The sequence below is a fragment of the Panthera onca genome, chromosome B4 (assembly GCF_046562875.1).
Source record: "Panthera onca isolate mPanOnc1 chromosome B4, mPanOnc1 haplotype 2, whole genome shotgun sequence".
Lineage (NCBI taxonomy): Eukaryota > Metazoa > Chordata > Mammalia > Carnivora > Felidae > Panthera > Panthera onca.
The window spans coordinates 21,381,750-21,399,061 of NC_138345.1; the positions used below are offsets into that span (position 1 = coordinate 21,381,750).

Here is a 17,312-nt window from a genome sequence, read left to right on the forward strand (position 1 = left end):
TCCGGCCTGAGTCTGGAACGCGTGGGAGCTGCACGGCGTCGCCTCCCCACCCCACCCGCACACACCGTGCAAACTTTACAGGAGTCCTTGAAAAGTGCGCTGATGAGAGGAGACCCAGCGAAACTCAGGCGGGAGGCCGGCGCGCGCAAGGGGCCGGCGAATGCACCCCGCCGGACAGCCCGGCGTTTGTCCCCGGACCCCCGAGCTCCGCCCGCGATCCGCTCCGCACCCTGCGCCGCCGACGCGCACCCATGGGACCTTTGGTGGCTGCGAGCAGACGCCTCGCGCCGCGCGTCCCAGTCCCCGCGCGGGAGGGCCCAGCCTCGCGCAGCGCGCGGGAGACGAGCGGCGGGCGCCGCGGGCCGCAGGGACCCCCGGAGGCCCGCGCCCCGCAGGCGCTCGTCGGAGGAGCGGGCGGGGAGGGACGCGAGGGGCCCCGGGCCGCGCGAGCCCCGCCCCCTCTTCGCCCCGGGAGCTCCCACTGGGAGCGAAGCCGCCCGGGCCCCGGCGCCGCCGACGGGGCCTCCCTGCCCCCCCTCCCGCCGGCACCCCGCACTCGGTGATTGGCTGGCGCCGCGGGTCCCTGGCACGCGCCTGTGGATGTAGTTATAAGAATCCTCGCGTGCCGGCCCTGGGCTTCAGCAAGTCGGCCACAGCCCTCCCCGGCGCAGCGCGGGCGCCCGCCAGAGCCGAGCGGCCGCGGACACTCCAGGGAGGCCGGGGGGCGGGCGGCGGGCGGGCAGCGCTCACCGCCTCTGGCGCACCAGCCCGGAGGGAGGGGGCTTGCCTCTCGAGCCAGAACTGCAACGTCAAACATCCCGGGAGCCACCTCAGCCGCCCCCCGCCCCGGGCCCGCGGCGGCACGGAGCATGGACGCGGTGCTGCTAGAGCACTTCCCCGGGGGCCTGGACGCCTTCCCGTCTCCTTACTTTGACGAGGAGGACTTCTTCACCGACCAGTCCTCTCGGGACCCGCTGGAGGACGGCGATGAGCTGCTGGCGGACGAGCAGGCGGAGGTGGAGTTCCTCAGCCACCAGCTGCACGAGTACTGCTACCGCGACGGGGCGTGCCTGCTGCTGCAGCCCGCGCCCTCGGCGGCCCCGCACGCGCTCGCCCCGCCGCCCTCGGGGGGCCCCGGCGAGCCGGAGGACGGCGGCGGCGGCTACTGCTGCGACGCAGGGGCGCCCCCCGGCGGCTTCCCCTACTCGCCCGGCTCGCCGCCCGCGTGCCTGGCCTACCCGTGCGCGGGGGCGGCCGTGCTGTCCCCCGAGGCCCGGCTGCGCGGCCTGAGCGGGGCGGCGGCGGCGGCGGCGGCGGCGCGGCGGCGGCGGCGGGTGCGCTCCGAGGCCGAGCTGCAGCAGCTGCGGCAGGCGGCCAACGTGCGCGAGCGGCGGCGCATGCAGTCCATCAACGACGCCTTCGAGGGGCTGCGCTCGCACATCCCCACGCTGCCCTACGAGAAGCGCCTCTCCAAGGTGGACACGCTGCGCCTGGCCATCGGCTACATCAACTTCCTCAGCGAGCTGGTGCAGGCCGACCTGCCGCTGCGCGGCGGCGGCGCGGGCGGCGGCGGGGGGCCGGGCGGCGGCGGGCGCCTGGGCGGGGACAGCCCGGGCAGCCAGACCCAGAAAGTCATCATCTGCCATCGGGGCACCCGTAAGTGCGTCCGCAGCCCAGCTCGGGGAGACGGGGACGGGCACGGGAAGGTCCCGGAGGGGCTGGGTGAACGGACCCACCGGCCGAGCGACGGACAGTTAGAGGGTCCGTCGGCACCGGCGACCTTGAGCACGAGTCGGCGTTCGGCAGGGTCCTTCTGCCACTTGACCGCGGCTGGGAGGGCGTGCGTCTCCGGCAGATTTGCAGCTCCAGGGATTCCGGGGAGTGGGCGCTGGGGGGCTCGAGGGGTGGAGGAAGCGGGGTCGTTGTAATAAAACCTAAGACCCGCCCGTTCGGCCGAGGCGCCCAGGACGGGATCCTAAAGGACCAGAGAGGGCATCGCTGGGAATACAGTTGGACGTTCATGGTCTGTTTTCTCTTCTCACCTCCTCAGGGTCCCCCTCCCCCAGCGACCCGGATTATGGCCTCCCTCCCCTGGCAGGACACTCCCTCTCATGGACTGATGAAAAGCAACTCAAAGAACAAAATATTATCCGAACAGCCAAAGTGTGGACCCCAGAGGACCCCAGAAAACTCACCAACAAATCTCCCTTCAACAACATAGAAAACGAACCGCCTTTTGAGTTTGTGTCCTGAGAAGCCCCAGACCCGCCTGAGGATCTGATTCTGTCTCTGTGCATATTGTACATGTAAATATCAATAATGTAATTTAAGAATCACATTTTTCTAAAGGCAATCAACTGTTATTTATCTATTTATTATCCTGTCGAGTTAATGAAATAGACGATCTCTTTTTAAGTATATAATTTATATAATTTATCCTGATTTTCTAAAAATATGCAATAGCCTGTGATTTCCCCCCCAGCACCTTTGGCAGAACTCTGCGTTGTTGGAAGAACTCTGGCCGGACAACTTCATGCTAATTTATTGCCAGATATGGTTTATTTCTAAGCGATGTTAATAAATGCTGTTTACACTTTTTTCTAAAACTTACTTGTCTAATACATGAGGGGGGTAGCTTTTTAAAAAGAAGACTGAACTTTGTAAAAGATAACTGAACCAGCCATGCAAAATGTAGCTTTCTAGCAAGAAACCACCTTTCAGTTAGATTTAGCTGACAGTGGGTAAGAGGGTTAGGCCCCACCTCTCTGAGAGGGCCCCTTATCTGCATCCCTTGCCCTAAATAGTAACTTTGGCCTATATTTATCCTACCCTCCAAACACCCTATGAGGCAAATGGTCATGGCGTATTTATTATTCCCATTTCTCAGAGGGGAAAGCGAGGGCTCAGAGACGATGTTTGACTCACCCAAGGTCACCTTGCCCTGTCTCACCGTAGTGCTTGAAGCGAGCGAGTTGGGTCCGGTGGGAACAAAAAGCTAGTTTCTGGGCTGGCTGAGGGAGGGGGTCATGGTGCTTCCGCGGGCTGGGGAGGAAGAGGTGCTCGTGAGCTCCCCGGTGACCCATCCCTCCTGTAGTTACAGGATCAGGTATGTGGATCCGAGTACTCCTCTCAAGGGAGACGGGGTAGACCAGGACGCTGACGTCGGGAGACCCCCTGGGATGCCTCCCAACACAATCCAGGGTCTTTTAGGTAAGGCGAGGGGACGGGCCGCTCCTCCGCCACTTCCGCAAAAGTTACTTTTGAAATTGACTTCGTCTCGCCTCCAAGAGAATGATCTCGTCTTCCTTGGCAAGCAGCCTGGGGAGAAGGCGAGCCTCGCGAGGAGGGAGCAGGGCCGCCCCCTAGCGAAGGGGAGAGGCGCGAGGGCGCGCGGCCCGGGTCGCTCCCCCGGAAAGCCCTGGAAACCCGGGCTGTGGCTGGTCTCCTGAGAGGCAGCCCCGCACCTTCTAGGCTCTCGGGGCGCCCTCCGCTCTGGGCCCGAGGCCCCGCGCTCGCGGCGGGCGCGCGCCTTCCAGCTGAGCCGTCCCCGCGCCGCGCAGGCCTGGCCAAGGCGAGGTGCCCCTCCGCCTCCCGGCAGCGGCTTGGTCAGCCAAGGTACAGCGTCGAATCTCCCCCGGTACCCACGGCCCTGCCGCAGGACAATATGTCGGCAGCATGCTAATTGCTTTAACCTAGTTTCAGACCCACCGAGGGGTTCCTCGCGCGCCGCGGGTGCCATGGACCCCGTCCAAGTGCAATTAAAGCGAGGCCGCGAGCCCGACCCCGAAGCGCGGCCCGGCCAGACACGCGGAGATTCTGGGTCGCGGAGCTCCCAGGAGGCCCTTGGTCATGGACCTTCACACCCCTTTCAGGCTACGCAGCTTCTCCCGGCCCTCCCCCTAAAAGATGGAGATTTCACACTGGAGACAGAATTTGGGAACGAGAGAAAATAATTCGATTTTGTCCTGTAATCGAGCCCCATTAAACACGAAAGTTGCTTTGGCACAAATGCTTCTATCAGGCATGTAATCTCATTACACTCATTAGAAAGTCAAATGTTAGGCAGACTTCAACTCAATTATAAGTTATCTAAGTACTGTACCGCATTCTTCGTCAGTGTAGACAGACCTGCGTTTCAATTGGGTTGGGTAGTGTGGCACTCGCAGTTAAAACACTACAATCATTGTGATGTGGCACCTTTTATTTTGCGTGCCACTTTTTTTTGTGGGATTCAATGCTTCAACACATCCTTTAGTGCGGTGCAGATGAAGCGGAAAAGCCGGGCTGAGCATGTAAAACACCAGGGTCTCTATCTTGTCACTCTTCTGTCCTGACTTGGCAAGTCCCTTTAAACACAACCTTCAAAGAGACTGACAGCTTCTTTTTATTTACTCATAATCCATTCATGCTAGTGTAGCAATTCTTAAAAAAAAAAAAACACAACGGCGGCAGTAAAAGCAGAACAAAGGTATCATTTCAGAGGCTCCTTTGGCGTCAGAGAGGCCCGTGCTGCACTTGGTAGGGCAGGCTGGAGGGCCTCTGGCCTGGGGCAGCTCTGGCCAGTACATACAGCCTGGCACTGGAAGGACCAGTGGGCAGTCTGAGCGATGGGTATTCAGCGGTCCTTCTAAGTCCACACGTTTCTTCCAACTTAAAAAAAAAAAAAAAAAAAAAAAAAAGTTCCGTATGAAAATAATGGAGTAAGCCAAACCCTTGGGTGGCCAAGGACACTCTTTGCTCAGCCTTGCTCTTCTGAACACCCCTAGGCCCCAGGTTGAATCCCAGCCTGGGACCCCCAGGGGAAAGAGTTTCCAGTCCTCGCTGGCGGCCTTAGTCCATTTAGCATAATAAAGAGGCTGCAAACCCAGAACCCAGTACGTTTCCTGATCTCTACTGGCGGGCTGGCTAAATCTTTCTCCAGTGGTCGAGACTGCCCTGCTAGGGACTGTGGGAGGAGAGAGGACTGGAGAGGGTTTCTAGAAGACTTCTGAGAAGAGAGTTGGGGTGAGGTACCCTCCCTTCCCCCCAACACTTTGCCCCCTACCGCCAAATACAAATCCTCAATCCCACCTATTCAGCCGGTCTCCATCCCAGGTTGGCCTTTGTGTCAGAGTGCCAATGGCTCTACTCAGTAAAAGCCCCTTCTCATCCCTCCCTCACCCCTACATTTCCGGTGGGCATGAGGGTTGGAGACCTCTCATCATAGCCTTCAAAGATATTACACCTCATGAAAAGAGGCCTTTCTGGTTCCCAAGGCTGGAAACCTGAGGCATCCTGCTTCTTCCCTTTGTTTTTCATCAGAAAATTCCAGGTTCTGAAGGGAGGTGGGGTGGGGTGGTTCCTGAGGGGAGGAGGGGGGAGGCAAGAGGAGGAGAGGGGAGCCACTTCCCCAACCCCAGCTGGGTGGCCTCTGGGATGGAGCCCCCTTGTGGAGCGTCTTCCTTCCGGTGGCGGAGACACCATGGATTAATTGAAAGCCCTCATGAAAAGTTGAATTCGGGAAACTGTAGGTCCTGTAGGACAGAAAAGGTAGGGGGAGAGACAGCAAGACTCCCACCCCGGGGTGGGAACGGAGCGCACAAAGAGCCTTGTTGGAACTCCTGTGAAATCGGCTGTGGCGGATTCCCAGGACTGCTCCTCAGCCAGCAGTGGGATTAACGCCCCTCCGGTGGAGAGGGCGTGAAGCCTCTTAAATCCATAAACTCATCCCATTTCCATTAATGGGCCTTTGCGGTGGCACCGAGTACCAGCTGCGAGGTTGAACAAACACCAGTTGAGCACTCCCTGGCGAACCTCTCTGGGAAGAGCCCTCGCCCTCCCTCTTTCCCTCGCCCTCCCTTCCACTGCCATTCCAAAGCCTTCTGCAAGCCTGTGGGAATGGTCCTAAATAATTCCACAACCAATTGCGTTTTTGAGATCTGGAACCACTGGGAGGAAGCGATTCCCACGACGGGATGTGGGGTCTGGCCAACAGGTGTTCGGATTTGGCCCAGGGAGATGGGGAAACCCAGGGAGGGAGACTGAGCTGCCAGAAAGCAGGCTGCTGAGGGCCTCCCGGGCTTTACAGGCCGTGGAAGCCGCAGACAATCGAAATGATATCTTTATTGCTAGGTTCATGTCCTGGGCTATAACATATCAATCCCTGTCGTGGTTCTCTAGGATGCACCTGGTAGTTCAAACTTGTTCTTTTTTGTGCTTCTGGGTCCTGGGCTGCAGCTGCCTAAAAGAAGCAAAGAGAGAGGCCCTTACAATGTCTCCAAGACGTGTTGGCATGGTTTGCCTGTCTTTAATGTACCATTAACTATTGTCTTCACACAATATGGGAACTGTAAAGCATGACATGTGTTATAATAAAACACATTTTCAATGATACACTTGGACTTGAGGCTGGGGTGCTGCAAACAAACAGGCCCAAATCTTGTTTTGTCTCCCTTGCTAAGCCTACTGGCAATTAAACTTAAGACCACTGTTTCCCCCCCTCCTGATCAGCCAATTAAATTTTATGTCTCCTAATTTTTCACATAGAAAAAAGTCTCCGTGCTGGCCCCTAAAGACATTGATTTTCTTGCTATCACCTGGCGCTCAGACCTTAGTTCCATTTATCAAGAAGGGAAACGTCAGGCGTTGCATAAAGTGACTCTGTTACCATAAGGCTCTCACCATCCTGGCCTATTGTTTTCCCTTGTTAATAACTCATTACCAGGATTTAACAAATCAACCATTACATATGTTTTGTGTCTCCATATTTTGATCCGTACGATTAAGCAGATGTTACGATTGAAAATTGAAAAGTCCAAGGCTACTCTAGTCTGAAAGAAAGAGGGCAGCCTCAAACAACGAGCTAACAATGAGATTCAGAAGATCTTCAGAAAAACATTTACCACCAATAAACAGACTCCAACCTGCTCCATTTCAACCATTGTGTGCTTTGGGGGAATAATTAAGTTTAATAGGAATAGGTCTGGAGGGTTTTCAATGCCAAGACCACAGGTGCGGGGTGGCATGATGAATGATTTGCCTGATTTTTGCCAAGCTCAAGGGCTCTTCTCTTGGACTTTCAAGCAGATAGAAAATATTGTCATTTCTTTTAATTCACAGCATTACTTTCAAGCCGAACAAAGGCAGGGGCCGGGGGGAGGCGGGGGAAGGGCTGGGCTGTAATGAAGCGCCTCGGAGGCGGAGGTGCAGCGGCGGAGGCGGAGGCGGCGGCGGAGCGCGCTGCTGCGTTTGTGCGCAAGTGACTCTCCTGTGCCACACACAAAAGGCCTCCTTCTCCCCACCTTCTGCCGCCTTTCAGCCGTCGGGCCCCCGCCGAGCCGGCTCCCGGAACTCCGGGGGGCTCCCGGCCGCCTCCCCAGGGCGGCCCGGCCTTTGGGACGTCCGCCGCTGCCAGGGCAAACCTCGCCAAACTTTCCCCAAACGCCGCGGGCTGGGGAGGGTCCCCGGCCCGAGGCGCGCATGCGCCCCGCCCGCTGCTCCGAGTTCCCAGGGTTCCGGAGAGCCGGGGTGGAGTCGGACGAGTATCCCCGGAGGCCCGCCTAGCCCCTGCTCCCGGGGCAGTCGGGGCTCCGGTGCCGTGCGTCTTCCTTCGAGGCTGGAAGTGGCTGCCCGGCGCCGGGCTCTCCGCAGTTCTGCTGTCTTTGCGCATGGAAGTCTCCAAGAGGGGCTCCGGGAAGCGGCGAGCAGAGAGGGGGGCGAACGGCCTGAAGGAGGGCAGGAGACAGGAGACAGGGCTTCTTTTGGGGAGGCCCTGGGTAACTACGCCCCCTGGCTGGGCGGAAAGCCCTCGGGCGGCCGCCTGCAGAGGGCCCCTTGGCCCGGGGCGCAGGCCGTGGCGAGCCGGTTTTGCATCTGGGCGGAGGCGCCAGCGCTTGTAGCTGCGTGGCGGGGATGCAGGTTTCTAGCCCACCCCTACTTTGGCCACCCCCCCGGGGACCTAAACCTGCCTCTTGGGAGGGTCCCGGCCCTTGGCTTATCTCCGCGGCTTCACGCCAACCCCCTCCCTGGGGCTTCGGCACCTGTTCCAAACAACCTGTTGCGCGGACTTGGCTTTGGAAAGGCGCCGGCTTTCCGCTTGGCGGTGGCGGGCTCCCCCGAGGCCCCGGGGCGCCAGGAAAAGAGTTTAGGGTTCCCTGCTAGTGAGAGGCAAACGCTCCCCCACCTCCTGTGGCACGCAGTGTGTTTCACCTCCGACTGTGTCCCGAGCCCCCAAGGTGTCCTGGGCACTCCTGCACTTTGCCCACCCTGGGGACGTCTTACGTAGCTCTTTGTAATTTGGGAGGAAGGACTAGACAAAGATCGGGATTAGAGGCTCACCACGGGCTCATTAAATCCTCTCCTCTCTCCTCACCCCCACCCCCTCAAACCTTGCAGCCAGATAGGAATCTTGAGTCCCCCACCCCCGCCTTCAAGTGCTCCTGGAGAAAACTAGTTACTTTTGCACTACTGCCTCAGAGGAACTGGGGTTCTCACTCTAGAGGCGAATTTTTCTGAATTCTTTCTAATTTTTACGATTTCTTTTCAGCGGTTGCACAGGATCCCCTTCAGCCCCTTTCTTGTTTGGACCACTGAGCGTCCCTCAGACAGCTAGGGATCCAGCTTTAGAGTGCAAGCCTTTGAAGTTGGGTTCCGGCGATAAAGGCTAGCTAAGAGATGCTTCTGGAAGGAGTTTTATTATGAGATCCAGTTGGGCAGGCGCTGTAAAATGGATGACAACAGTGAGTTGGCATTTGGAGTTTCAAAAAGGCATGTGGGCTCACACGGGGGCAACTTAGAAAAAAACATGTATGTCCTGACACGCTGAATACAAATGAAAATTGTAAAAGGGCCAGTTCTAAATGAGGGCTGCCTGGCTATAACCCCTCACCTAACACTGGTACATAAAATTAAATATTAGGGTTCGGAAATCAGCATGTTGGCAATAGCAAATGTGTGATGGCTCTAAGCCCTTATTTGGAAGTTTTTCCATACTTTTGAAAACATACTTGACGCCTCATTTCTTTGATGACTGCTCAATAGACACCAGGAGCCGCTGGCTGAGCTGCCCCCTCCCCAGCTCTCCTCTTGCTGGCAGCGCTTTCATCCAGGGCTTGAATTGTGTTGTCAAAGTTTAGTAGACGAGGGAGGAGGGGGCATGAGAACGGGGGAGGGGGGGTGTCTTGAAAAGTCTTGGAAATCGGTATATTTTGCAGGTGTAGAATGTGCCTAATAACCATGGCTAGTGCGCGCTCCCCAATGGCGAGGGTATGACAGGGACAGCTGGCTCAGTTTTCAGTGTGAAAACACCCCCTCGGTGGACCAAACACAACGACACTGACCTTTCTGCGGGGGGAACCAAGATGTGCCTTTGACTGAATTAGCCATAAAGACGTCGTGCTATGACTTTTGTTCCCCACGAAAGCAAAGAAATATTGCGTTTAATATGAGAGGTACTGTTCACAGCTTTTCCGTGCCCCTTAAGAAATATTACAGTGCTGATTTACTGGCCCTTTTCTACCAAGTTGGCCCCAAGGCCGGGGGGTGGAGGGGTGGGGATGGGGTGGCAAGGACAGAGGCGGCGGTCGAGGCAGCGCACTAAATTGCCTGTTGCCTGTTTCCAAAGTTCTCTCTTTGCAGCAGCAAATTTATCAATCTTTTCATCTGACAATACTTAGAAATATATCATTGTCATCCAGAGTTGTTTGATAGATGATCTCTAGGCACACCAGCCTTTTCCAAGGTCAAGTTGAAGATTCTTGTTTGCTGTTTAACCGGGTTGTTTAAAAACTCAGAACAATGCCTGCCTGTTAAAATTTCCACTTGTTCTCATGGGGCGTTCGAGAGCAAGTTTTCCTATTGACCCGTGCGAGGACATTTCATCCTCTCGGGCTTCTGAATTCAGCAACCAGGGCTTGGCAATGCCATCCACAGGAGGAGAAATGAGATTTAACCTTAGCACATGCAGCCGCCAAAGAGACGAAGCCATCTCTCACATCTCCTCAAAGTGTGTACTAATTTTTCTCTGCGTGTCGCGGGCTGGTTAGAGCCACACACATCTCATTCACATTCTGCTGTTATTCTAGCGGGAAGCTGCGAATACACTCCCCTAAAGTAGACGTGCAAAAAACAAAAAAAAAAACAACAAAAAAAAACTGTGGCCACTCTTGCCTTTGTGAACACACAACCTGTTGCTCTAAGGACGCTTTAAAATAAAGTCAGCCTCTAAATCGTCGTGTTTTATGGACATATTTATTTATGTTTTTAATGGAAACACAGGCTTCACAGTTTCTTCTATATCTGCGATGATTGATTTTTTTTTATTCAGCCAACTTTTATTTACCTTGCAAAAATGTTCTGGACCAATGTGATAAATTACAGATATGCAAATTTCTTTGAATGGTGTTGTAAGTGTGTCTAGCTGGGGCTGAATAACTCCTTGCAAGTCAGTCTGTGCGCACTCAGGACCCCAGGGAGCTGATCAAAGCACCCATTCTCTTTCATCCCCGGTATTCTCCTCCAAACTATTTCGATACAATATGTTTCCATGATGCACTTAATGTGCTAGGGACATAGAACTCATTACAACCTAGCTAGTTCTGCCGACCTCTTTGTTCTGAGGCAGAAAGTCAAAGAAAAAAGGAACAGCGTTGCCAGTTGCCAGCTTTCTGAAATGCTAAAGCATGCGTCATTTTTCACCAGGTCTCGTCTTGATATCCTCAAAAGACAAACTATGAAACCGGCCTCAGCCCTTTCTGGCATTAATTACACTGCTGTCCAGCCGATCTGTTTTTCCTATTATATGCATTTCTCAGCAGGGATTTTTTTTTTTTTTTTTGCAAGACTAATGCAGCTGCGAGTTAAACTATGAATGCATTTTTATCACTATGGAAAAAATAAGGGAAAAGACTGCAAAACACACAACTTTTTAAAGGCTTCTGGTAGATAACAGATTAGGACAGAACTTGGGAGGTTTTTGCAATTTAGGTAAACCTGAAATTGACTAAGAGCCTCCTGCGTTTCCAACGCGCCCTCAGTGTTCTGTGGAGAGCCTCCCTGTGCCATTTGAAATTCTGCTTTGGTCCTCAGATAAATCTTGAAGGTGAAACCCTTTCAAGGTTTCTGTTAAAATTCTGAAATGAAACCGTCTGTACTGAACCCAACCCAGCCTAGGAGGCTGCTTCCAAGGAATTTCTGCCCAGGATAGTAGTACAGGGAATATAAATTCTATTTCATTTCCTCCGTTTCTTGTAGGGTTGATTGGTTGGTGGAAATGGCTGGCAGCCAGTTCTGGGAAAGATTCCAGACCTGACTCCGATTAACCCTCTCTGGTGAAACTCTGCTGGAAACCAACTCACCAGCAATTGCCATTAATCTACTTACTAATTAAGCCAATTCATTTCTAAAGGAGAAAAATTCCTTTCTTTAGCCAAACTGATGGGAGGAAATTTGAAAGAAGCGCCAAACTGTGTAACTGTAATTCAGCCAAGGACTGCTAAAACAAGGTGTTGATATATAGCAGCAGATTTAAAACAAGTTTCTAGGGCAACACTCCTTTGGAGACGGTGGCATATAGTGCATAGTAGATGAAGCTCGAATAATGCTCCCCGGCGCTATGCCACCCCATGTACTTGCGTTGAAAATAACACGTCTCTCTCCAATTAAATCTTGTGCCTTTTACGCACAAATAAATCGCCTCTCCAGCTTCCTTTACAGCAGAGTAGATCAGCTTTATGTGACAGCTACTACAAATATATTTCTTGAGACTTAATACATAGCTTTAGAAACGTGTAATTCAGAGTCTGCATTTCTGAAACTGGGCTACAGACAGGGCCCCACTTGCAGTTAGGGGAATGGAAAGGACCAAGCTGAACATTACGCACAGAAGAAAGCAAACTGGACTTTCCGTAAATGATACCTGACATGCTGCAGAGAGACACGTGAATCTTGGCCTTGATACTTACCAGGAGGCAAAACTCCAATGAGTTTCCCACTTACGAAAGAATTGTTTATGACTTTTAAGATAGGGCAGGCAGCCCAGTGCCCATGTAAGAGAAGAATGGATCTCCCTAGAGGAAATTTAAAATCCCCTTGGACCAGGCGTTAAGGTTCGCCTTCATGGGGATTCATCGGCAAGCGAGGAGGCAGCAAATCAGTTTGACCGTGGTGTTACAGAGAGACCGGATGGATAAGCGAGGGAGTGAAAGCTTAGTGCCTCAAACTTCTTTTAATTGAAGTCCGTTCCTCCCCACCCTAAGGTTTTGGGGCATCTTGCTGAGCCCAGGAAGCGCCCCCAGTGGCTTTGGCAGCCCCTCGAAGTCCCTGCGTCCCTCTCACCCAGCATGAGCGAGCACCTGCCTTTGAGGGTTTGGAAAGGTGCGCACAGCCGGGCGGACACGTTCTCTTCGTTTCAAGGGCAGGCCTCGAGTTAGTCTACATCATCGGGGAGACGGAACAGCTTTGTTAGAAACGCCTTGGAGGGAGTATCCCTTGGCCAGGGAGGCAGGCCTTACGCCAGGATGGAGAGGGTCCTCTCTGTGGTCCCCCTCTGCGCAGCCCAGGGCCCTGCCCCTCACTCAGTAGCGTCCACATCATTCACTGGGCTCTTCTGGAGTATCGATGGCTTCTCCAAAGACTCTTCTTCCAGGGTTCCAGACACCCTCCCTAAAAACACGGGAAAAGAGACATACGTGCATTTTGTTTTTCTTGCTATATATAAAACCACTTCCCGCTCCTCACGCAGAGCTCTTTGCCTCAGTTTCAGTGGGTCCTCCCTGTCTGGCCCCAGTTGGGAGCCCCTTCAAATAACCTGGAAGGGAAGTAGGACGGGTGGGCAGTGGGGGAGGTCGGGCAGTCAGATCCTCCTTGGCCTTCAGAATAGCTTGTCAGACAAGTTTTTTTTTTTTTTTTTTTTTTTTTTTTCTGTTTTTTGAGACAGTTTTCCTGCTGCTCCATACTATAGAAATGGTCTTAGGAGCCTGTGACCAAGGCCAGTAAATGACCTTCTGCTGAGGGTCACCTTCCTAGAATTAGGAGCAGTTGTAAGAGAATTTAAAAAGGCAGAGGTTGTCTCGTGTTTGGGCCCAAGGATCCAACGAAGATTTAAACTTCCATTTGCATTTTCAGTCTTTCCTCCATATGAAATAGAAAATTATGAAGGAGAAGGAAACAAAACCAGTTGGCAGGGGTTCTGAAGTTGGGGACTGGGGAGGTTCCACCCCCCCCCCCCGCCCCCCCCACTCAGGCTAGGCTCTCTGCTCTGTAGGGAGGGACATTTACCTGGTGTGTAAATTGTGAGGAAAGCGTTGGGGGTCTGAGACAGGAAAGCCACAACATGGGATGTGATGTTCCAGCTTTGAAGGGGAACAAAGGCCCTGAGCTAATCCCAGTGAAAGCCAGGAGCGTGGACAAGGCAACAAAGAATTGCAGCCTGCGGTCACCGGTAGGTGTCAATGTGGACACTTACAGCCGGGGCAGTGGGAGAGGGGAACACAGAGACAGGCTGTCATTCCAAGGCTTAACATGAACAAAGATAAAAACGTGACAACCTCGCCTTTCAATGGTGGGGAGGTTCAAAGTGGATTGCTAGGGAGTCTATCTGGGTCAAGTCTTTTCTGAAGCAGGCCCTTTCTTTTTCTACTCAAGTATCAGCCAGGGAAGTTCTGAGGCCCTTTTCCCAAGATCACTTTTCTTCCTAAAGGAAGAATTCTTCAAAATAGCACCCAGTTCCACCCACTTGCCTGGGCAAAGAGATGGGCATCGTAGAAAAGGTGCTGATTCCTAGACATCGTATAAAAGGTGCTGTTTTCTGCAACCCAGAGACCCAGGTGGCTGCATTAAGCCTTTGTGAACTTGAACAGCCTACCTTCACGTTTCGGTTGACATTCGCGTATTTAATGAAAATAAAGAACATTTCCTTTTATGAAGCGGTGCATACATGTAGATGAATCTGGGGGGTACCGTAATTTAGAAAGTATTCCTCTCACAAAGAAATTTACATAGCATGCTGTTGAAGGAGTAACGGAAACCTGGCAGAGTTAGTATGCCCATGATTTCGGACTCACTATTACAAATCAGCAGACAAGGCATTTGCCAACAAATGGATCTCCTCTGTAATCTGGGAAAGATCATTGGGAGTCTTCCGCTAATGCAACCGATTAGCAGACTATCTTGGAGAGTTAATAAATGGAAACGACAACAAATTATGTTTATCCTAAGAACTCAGAAACGTTTTCTCTAAATTCTGCTATCAAAACCAAAACACAAGTTTAAAAATCATAATGTGATAAAATTCTGATTTTCTGTAGCTGAAATAAGTCTCCTAAATAATAATAAAAAAAGGATGTAAATATCCTTAAAAGACTAATGACATTTCACAGGTAATGCAATTTAGAAAGAAACACTTCCATGTTTTCTTTTCCAACAATGTGCATTTTTGTAAACTGCTATAAATTGCAATTCAAAAGCACTGATCTCGCCATCCCCAATCATTTTTTATACTGATCAAATGAATGCAGATACTCCCATTTGGGAGGGGCGACATGACATTTCACTTGGCAGTTCTAAACAGGTCACAGACCTTTCACAGACCCTAAGGCAGTGGGAGGGAGCTCTTTGCTAAACCGTGTAACCAAATCAAACCAATGGTTACCCCTTTTCAAAACCATTGGAATGGTTTGCACAATGCTATTCACATAGCAGCACAGAAACTGAAAGGATGGTCATCCAATGGAAATTTCTTTCCTTTTGTTTAAACTTGCAGAGCTCAAAAAAGTAATACTTTGAAGGAAAACAATTACACTTACCGTGATAAAAATCACAGGCAATAAACATGCATGGTTACTGGCAGAACGCGGCATAGCTGTGGTCACGCATCGGGATGTATATACGTGCACATGTATGTATGTATACGTATGTCTATTTATTGGAGATGTTGCTTTGTTTGAAACGTTAGGCACAAAGACACAACATGGCTGCCCTGGAGATGACCCATTGCTTTCAAGTTGCTTGAACACATCAGAATTTCCATTGTTAAGGTTGATTAATTGAAACTGATAAGTTACCATGAATAAAGATTGTTTTTCTGTTTAATGTGGTGGGCCTGATTTGGTAAATGCCTCATTCATGTAGCTTTGCGGTGCAGCATATGGGCAAGAGTCATTCAGTATCACAAACATATACAATTTATTATGCTTGTATGGGCACGACCAAAAGGCCTTTTTATTTTAAGGACAAAGTGGCAATGAAAAATTTTACTTAAAGAGTCACCAGTAACGTGAAGCGCGATTTTGTCATTTGTACCTCGAGCTTCTATCTTTGCGTTTGTAGGAGTTGTTTTTAAAGTATAATATTTAAATAGAAGAAGAAGGAGATGCATATATCCAAATTACATGGTGACAGCCATTGGGAATACAACAGCATTTATCCTGAATTTAGCTGGCGTATGAAGAGCAAGCAATTTATTACTTTATTATCTGATGTCACCTGTATACCATACTGTTGGCAAACTTACCATAAATGTTGCACCGAGATGCCACCAATAATAGCTTGCACTGCCCAGTTTACGACAAAATGCAAAGGAGGCTGGTAAATAATATGTCAACTTCCTGATGTCTTTTTAAAATGTTAATTAGTAAAATCGGAGGACGAAATTGAAAAATAATTTAGGGACCGTCACCCGAGAAAACAGTGCATTTATTAAATTTTCCCCAATTTAATTACTGTTCTTGAAAGCTGGAGTCACTTTTTAAAGTGTTAACCCACTCAAGACTGCCAGGAGTGTTTACTGATCAAGGTAAGGTTTCTAATGTTTCCATAAGGATGTTGTACGGAAACTTTTTTTTTTTTTTTTTTCCCTTTTTCGTTTAGGCTGCTCATGTAGTCACCAGCAGAGTACTAACGAAAAAATATGAAAGGCATGCAAATGAACTAAGGGAATGACTGTATCAAACCATCAAAGAGATAGTTACCATATTCAGCTTTTAATGTCTTATCAAATAAATTCTCTGGTCATTCATGTCCATGAAAGAGTTCAAGTTCACCCAACATTTCTCAATTAGATTAGATGGGTAATCTCAGTTCAGCTCTTCTGGAGAGTAATAAACCACATTGGTCACAGTTGACCACTGCTAGTATGTGTTTCATAAAGGACTGGATGTCCATTGGAAAGCTAATCAGTGCACCGTCACTTGTAAAATTCCCTCCTGCATTTGGAAGTGATAATCTGTATCTAATTTTTAAAGAAAAATTTACTCTCCTTTCACTCTGCGGAGGCCAATTTCTTTTCTGGACCTGAATAGAGATCATTGGTGAAACAGTACCAAATAGCTTTGGTATGTGTATAACAAAAACCCACCTCTTTGTAGAACATAACAAATTATGCAATGTTCACAGATGCGCTTCCCATTGTGCCTTTTGTGAGAAAATGAAGGCCCAACTCTGTTCCCCACCCCCCTCTTTATGAAAGACTAGGCTGCCAATGCAATCTGTCCTAATCCTAGAGAAAAATAAATATACTTCATATGGAAGTTTTAGATCGTTATTTTTAAAGCGATTTTCATTGGGACTTCTGGTCTATGTAATTTGCACAAGTATGAATTTGAGGTTACAAACAGCTATGTATTCCTATCAACAGGCGAACAGCTTGGGGCCTCAGGATTAAACTGTGCCTTTTTCTCTCGCTCACCTCTGAAGTTTGGGTATTTAGTGGAAATGCTGTTTTCACACAATTTCATGCTTAAATTTATCGGTTACCAAGGAAATTCAGTAATTTTTCAGTGATTATTTTTGAAACAGACACACTATAAACATTTTCTATTTTGTTTCTCTATTTTGGCTTTTGATTATCCTCCCCCCACCCCAGCATTATTGGGCTATAATTGACATACAGCCCTGTGTAAGTTTCACATGTACAGCACGAGGACCTGACTTATGTATATTGTGAAATGAGTCCCACAGTAAATTTAGCTAACGGCTGTCATCGCATACAGATATTTTGAAAAAGAAGAGAAACAAAACGTTTTTCTCCTCGTGATGAGAACTTTTAAGATCTACATACATTCCCCAGTGGTTATGTCAAAACTGGAGTTTGTGTCTTTTGACCACTTTCCTCCAATTCCCCCTCCCTATTTGGGGGGAGGAGGCCATAAGTAGGTCATTCTGAGTAACGAGGTGGCAATTTCTGCAGAAATGGGGAAGTGGAGAGGCCTTCTCAGGCCCACCCCACCTCACTGCACCACCTTAAATCCTGGTATTACTGTTATTGAGTGGACTAGTCAGATGGTTAAACGTCTGACTCTTGATCCCGGCTCAGGTCATGATCTCACAGTTCGTGGGCT

At 50.7% G+C, this 17,312-nt stretch overlaps 2 protein-coding genes across 3 annotated transcripts in view; one reads left to right on the top strand and one right to left on the bottom strand.

Annotated features, from left to right (window-relative positions):
* Nucleotides 1–869: 869 nt before the first annotated feature.
* Nucleotides 870–2,563, top strand: PTF1A (pancreas associated transcription factor 1a). The gene is made up of 2 exons (XM_060659161.2): nt 870–1,656; nt 2,051–2,563. Exons 1-2 carry the CDS (start codon nt 870–872, stop codon nt 2,251–2,253), a joined length of 990 nt encoding a protein of 329 aa, XP_060515144.1. The 3' UTR covers nt 2,254–2,563.
* Nucleotides 2,564–12,183: 9,620 nt separating this feature from the next.
* CB4H10orf67 (chromosome B4 C10orf67 homolog) overlaps nt 12,184–17,312 on the bottom strand; it is a 161,576-nt gene continuing 156,447 nt past the window's right edge. For both annotated transcript variants that reach the window (XM_060659160.3, XM_060659159.3), the window contains one exon: nt 12,184–12,639. In XM_060659160.3, coding sequence (XP_060515143.1) covers nt 12,548–12,639 — 92 coding nt within the window. In that variant the 3' untranslated portion in view covers nt 12,184–12,547. The remainder of the gene's footprint in view (nt 12,640–17,312) is intronic.

Bases quoted from the DNA above. Each gene is read 5' to 3' on its own strand.
- PTF1A (XM_060659161.2), top strand. From the start codon at position 870: ATGGACGCGGTGCTGCTAGAGCACTTCCCCGGGGGCCTGGACGCCTTC. The intron at 1,657-2,050 runs GTAAGTGCGTCC...TCACCTCCTCAG, and splicing joins CATCTGCCATCGGGGCACCC to GGTCCCCCTCCCCCAGCGAC.